Below are 5622 nucleotides of genomic sequence, written 5' to 3'. Positions count from 1 at the left end.
CGAGCGGGAACCGGTCTGTATGTGGGATCCGAACCCTCGGGCGGGAGCGCCGCCGCGCTTCCCAAGCGGCGCACTATCCAGTGCGCCACCGGGCCGGCCCTTCTTTTTACTTTTTTAATGTGGCTACTAGAAAATTTGAAACTACATATGCGACTCATCATAACTCTGTTGCACAGAGTTGGTCTGTACAATATTTCTAGCCAATCCACACACACACACAACACTAAGCAGAAATAGTGTGAAGTCAATTATGCCTTATAAATAACACAACATTTCAATATTTATTATTGTTTATTTTCTTCATTAAAGTCATGCATACTCATTTTTAAAAAGCTCAAAAGTTTACATACTGGGTGATTTCATTAAATAACATTCTTGAAAGGATGTTAAAGACATGAAGTGTGGTGTCCTGCTGCCAGGGGTTAAGGAGAAGGCTGGAGAGGGCAGAGGGAAGCGGGCATGGCCATAGAAGGGCATCCAGAGGGGTCCTTGTGGTGATGGGAATGTTCTGTATCTTGACTGTTGTGAGACTAACTTTCCTTTGCAGGATGTTACCATTGTGGGGAACTGGGTACAGGGTACTAAGGATACCTCTGTATTTATTTCTTACATTTATTTAATTATTAATTAATTAATTAATTGTTGCATTGTGTTTGCAATGATCTCAAAATAAAAAGTCTAATTTTTTTTTTCTTTCCCTTTTTGTCCTTTTTCGTGACCGGCAACGGGATCGCAACCCTCGGTGTCGCGCCCGCACCGCGCTCTGAACCCTCGGCAGGAGCGCCACCTTGCACCCAAGCGCCGCACTCTACCGAGTGTGCCACCGGGTGGGCCCTAATTTTTTAAAATCAACACTAAGCAGAAATAGTGTGAAGTCAATTATGCCTTATAAATAACACAACATTTCAATATTTATTATTGTTTATTTTCTTCATTAAAGTCATGCATACTCATTTTTAAAAAGCTCAAAAGTTTACATACTGGGTGATTTCATTAAATAACATTCTTGAAAGGATGTTAAAGACATGAAGTGTGGTGTCCTGCTGCCAGGGGTTAAGGAGAAGGCTGGAGAGGGCAGAGGGAAGCGGGCATGGCCATAGAAGGGCATCCAGAGGGGTCCTTGTGGTGATGGGAATGTTCTGTATCTTGACTGTTGTGAGACTAACTTTCCTTTGCAGGATGTTACCATTGTGGGGAACTGGGTACAGGGTACTAAGGATACCTCTGTATTTATTTCTTACATTTATTTAATTATTAATTAATTAATTAATTGTTGCATTGTGTTTGCAATGATCTCAAAATAAAAAGTCTAATTTTTTTTTTTCTTTCCCTTTTTGTCCTTTTTCGTGACCGGCAACGGAATCGCAACCCTCGGTGTTGCGCCCGCACCGCGCTCCGAACCCTCGGCGGGAGCGCCACCGTGCACGCAAGCGCCGCACTCTACCGAGTGCGCCACCAGGCCAGCCCTAATTTTTTAAAAAGCATAAACAAAGCAGTTTTCAAAGTAAAAAAGTCAAGTTCTCCCATGTCCCCATACCAGGAAGCCACTGCTGGATGTGCCTCTGCCCGGCCAATGTTCCCCAACCCGGATCATTGTAGGCGTGCCTTCCGCACACTTTTTACCATGACCAAATAACATCTGCTTACTTAACACTTTTTCTAAAAACCCAATTAAGTAACATTTTAACTGAATGTATTTCTTTAAATCAACTCACAACGGCTTAGCTAGATCTATGGACTTTTGCTCTATCCTCCTAAGCAAGAATAACTTGAGGTGCCGGTGACAATTTTTTCCCAACTCTCCATAAAATAAATACGTGCCTATTTTTTAGAAAGTGAGAACGTTTCTATTTGTGTGTATTCGATATGTTCTGATGAACGCTACACGCACGAGCGTTGCTGTATGGAGGTTCCCAGGTACATCGGTTTCAGTTTGTGTTTCAAAAGACTTGGATGGAAAGACAGGCTTGGTGTCCCCAGAAGGAAGCGTTAATGTTGGAAATGAGGAAGGATGAGTAGGATGAGAAGAGTTAGTTTGGAAGAGGAGGGACAAGTCTGGGAAAGAGAAGGAAGGAAGCAGAGGTCACCAAGACAACGCCACCTCACCAAGAGCTGAGTTGAAATCAGTAGAAAGAGGGTGACCACCGGGGAAGAGCCTCAGGCGGATGGTGACCTGGGACGCCTCCCCTCACACCGTTTGGCTCTTCTCAGCCGACGTGTCCACCGTCGAGCGTGTGAAAGACTTGCTCTCCCTGACCGCGGACTCCTCCGTCAGCACGTTCCGGAGCAGGCCGGGGAGGGACCTGCGGAGCCGGCCCTGGAAGCCCTGGCCCGCAACCACGTAGATGACGGGGTTGATGCAGCAGTTGATGTAGGCGATGGAGACGCACAGAGGGTCCAACTTGCTCACCTGTTGGAAGATGTCTGAGGACGGCTGGAGCAAGGCCAGCATCATCCCTGTCACCTGGTAGGGCAGCCAGAAGATAAAGAAGCTAGTCACCACTGCCACCACCACCTTGAGTGTCTTGGTGGACCGCGTGGCCCTGCGGCTCCATGTCCGGAGCAGAAGGAAGGTGTAACAGATGGTGAGGGTGAGCAGCGGCCACAGAAAGCCCACGATCAGCCGGACGATGGCCACGGCTTTCTCCCTGCGCTGACCGTTTTTACCATAGTCAACGCCACAGAACACGCCGGGTGGGAAGTGCTCTTCATGCACCGCACGATATAGGAAGGAGGGTATGGTCAGCAGCAGGGCCAAGGCCCAGGCCACGCCACAGGCCACCCAGGCCAAGCCAGCCCCTCGGAAGTTCTGGCACCAGATGGGATTGAACACCAGCACAAAGCGGTCAGCACTGATGGTGGCCAGCAGCAGGATGCTGGCATACATGTTGAGCAGGATTAAGGAGGGCAGGATGTGGCAGGCAGCCACACCAAAGGGCCAGTGGCCGTGCTGGACAATGGATACAAATAAGATGGGCAGTGCCAGGCAGGAGAGGAGGTCGGCCACCGCCAGGTTGAGAAACCAGATGGCATTGATTGTTCGCCTGGCCTCGAATGCCGTCACCCAGACCACCAGGGTGTTGCCCGGCACTCCCACCAGGAAGACAACTGTAAAGATGATCAAGGCCAGGACATCGGGAATGTGCAGTGTGTTGGAAACATTATCCACAGGAGTGCTGGGATCCAGGGTTATGGAATCATAGTTGGAGTAATCATTGGTGCTACTGTCCACGGGATCCTAAGTGGAATCAGAGAGGCAGGGAGAGGATGAGTCTGGAGACACGTGCCAGGGGAGCCTGTCACTCAAGTGACTTTTTGCACTCAAGCTTATCCTGGGAAATGCAGATGTGAAGGCTGACAGTCAGCTGGGGTGTCACGCCATTTATTTATTTACTTACTTGCTTATTTATTTTGGCACAAGGATCCAAACCCTTGACCTTGGTGTTACCTACACTGTGCTCTAACCAACTGAGGTAACAGGCCAGCCCCACACCATTTATTAAAATATCGAAATGCTGATTGGTCACTTGCCACCCTGCCATTTCCCTCCAGAACCCCCTGGACTTTCCCATGATCCAGCAACCAAATGGTTAAAGCCCAGCCCTGCTGCAAGGCTGCAGCCTCTATCCATTCTGATTGGTCAGTGACCAGGACATGCCACTTGTTAGAAATTTTTAATATCACTTACAGAGATGCTATTAACAGATAGCTTCCCCACACACATCTGGCTGTCACCACACTCCCTTTTCCTGCCTTCCACCCACTGAGGCAGATGATCAGCTCTGTGCTCCTCCTTCAAGTGGCCACCCAGAGAAGGCAGTGGTTGTGCAGTATCTCATTTACCTTGGAGGGCACAAGATGTAAGGAGGAGGAGGGCACCCCAAAAAACTCAGTCATCAAGATAAGTAATATTTTAATACAATATTTTAAAGAATCCAAATTAATGCCAAAAATCCCAGGTGAAAAAAATTTCCAAGTTTTAAACAAAGACAGCCTGCGTTGTTTGTTTGTTTTGTGACCCTGCATCTATTGTGCAACCGCAGCTGCAGTTTCCAATCAGCCCACGGTGTGCATTCTCAGCTGGGGGAGCTAACGCAGGTGCACAGCGTGACTGTCCACAGTGTGCAAACATATGGCACAAAGAGGGCTTTCTGGACAGTCATGGGGGATCGGGGGCTTTCTGGTGAGTGTTTTCAGAACTTTATTAACTTTTTCTACTTGGTTCAAACTGTGGGAAGATACTTCGCTAAGGGTATATAGGAGCGCGCACGATGTGTTGATGTGTCCTTTTACCCTGGGCTCCAGTTACGGCTCAGAATGGCACTAGGGTTAGGAGTTTTGGCTTTAGGGTCCAGATCCTGACTGCCTATGTGAAGCCTGTGTGACCCTCTCACTGCAAGTTCCCTTACGGCTCCATGCCCTCCCTTTCTTTCCTAGCTAACTCCCACGGAGCGCCTAGCAGCCCATCAGTTTTAACTATCATTATTCCAAAACCATAGGCCATTGGGGAGATTTATCAGTCTTAAGCAGAGAAAAAATATCTGGGGTCAACAAAAGGAAGAATAAGAAATATAGATATGCTAATCACCCTGATTTGATCATCTCACATGGCATCAAAATATCATTCTGTACCCCATAAATATGTACAATTATTATGTGTAAATTAAAAAATAATTTTAGGGCCGGCCCGGTGGCGCACTGGAGAGTGCGCTGCTTGGGAGCGCGGCGGCGCTCCCGCCGAGGGTTCGGATCCCATGTGAAGACCGGTTCCTGCTCACCGGTTGAGCGAGGTGCAGGCGAAACACCGAGTGTTGCGATCCCGTTGCCGGTCCCTGGTATGGGCGCGACACCGAGGGTTGCGATCCTGTTGCCAGTCAGTAAAAAAGAGACAAAAAAAAAAAAAAAAAAAAAAAAGGAAAAAAAAATAATTTTAAAAATCTGAAAAAAAAGAAATGAATTTTTTTTTCCTTGCTGGACGGAGGGTAGGAGGGATGAAAGGAAAAGAGACAGGTCATGAGTTCAAGAACAAAAGGGCCTCACCTGGATTATGGTCTCTAAAGACTATCTGCCATTCAAAGAAGCCAAGGCTCCTTGGAGAAAGGTTGATTCCTATTCTAGGACAGGAAATATACCAAGGTGAGCCCACAACATCTTGTACTAGAAAGTAAGGAAATTCTTTGTAAATGACAGGTCATGTCAATAGGACAAAGAGACAGCCTGAAATGGTTACCACTACCCTAATATGGGACAATTTGAGCACCAAATAATAATTGCAATGAAATGAGACACACTAATATATAATGTGACTTCATAATGATAATAAAAACAAGCAAACTCTGTATAAAGTATATGAAGGTACTTCAAAAAATTCATGGAAAAAATAGAATTAAAAGATAATACATGAGACCTGGGCAGGCTTTAAACCTAGCGGTAACGCACTAGATTTCCATCTCATAAAAATCACTCAGACTGTTCTGCAGAGGGAAGATTAGATTCGGCACAGACTGGGCAGGTAGCTGAGTGAGAAAGGTTTTGAAGGGATTCATACGAGAAATTCAGAGATTAACTCATAACAACAGAGACTGTGAGAAGGAGGAGAAGATTTAATAGATAAGAGGAAGG

The 5622-nt window shown here is 46.7% G+C and overlaps 1 protein-coding gene across 1 annotated transcript in view; it reads right to left on the bottom strand.

The window, feature by feature from the left end:
- Window positions 1-1438: 1438 nt before the first annotated feature.
- Window positions 1439-5622, bottom strand: part of LOC103609598 (C5a anaphylatoxin chemotactic receptor 1-like) — a 15010-nt gene continuing 10826 nt past the window's right edge. Inside the window, exon 2 of the mRNA XM_008593898.1 lies at window positions 1439-3238. Within this exon, the coding sequence (XP_008592120.1) occupies window positions 2189-3238 (1050 nt within the window). The 3' untranslated portion in view covers window positions 1439-2188. The remainder of the gene's footprint in view (window positions 3239-5622) is intronic.

This window comes from Galeopterus variegatus, unplaced genomic scaffold (genome assembly GCF_000696425.1).
Source record: "Galeopterus variegatus unplaced genomic scaffold, G_variegatus-3.0.2 Scaffold9840, whole genome shotgun sequence".
NCBI classification, from domain to species: Eukaryota; Metazoa; Chordata; class Mammalia; order Dermoptera; family Cynocephalidae; genus Galeopterus; species Galeopterus variegatus.
This window is presented reverse-complemented; position numbering and strand designations above follow the sequence as displayed.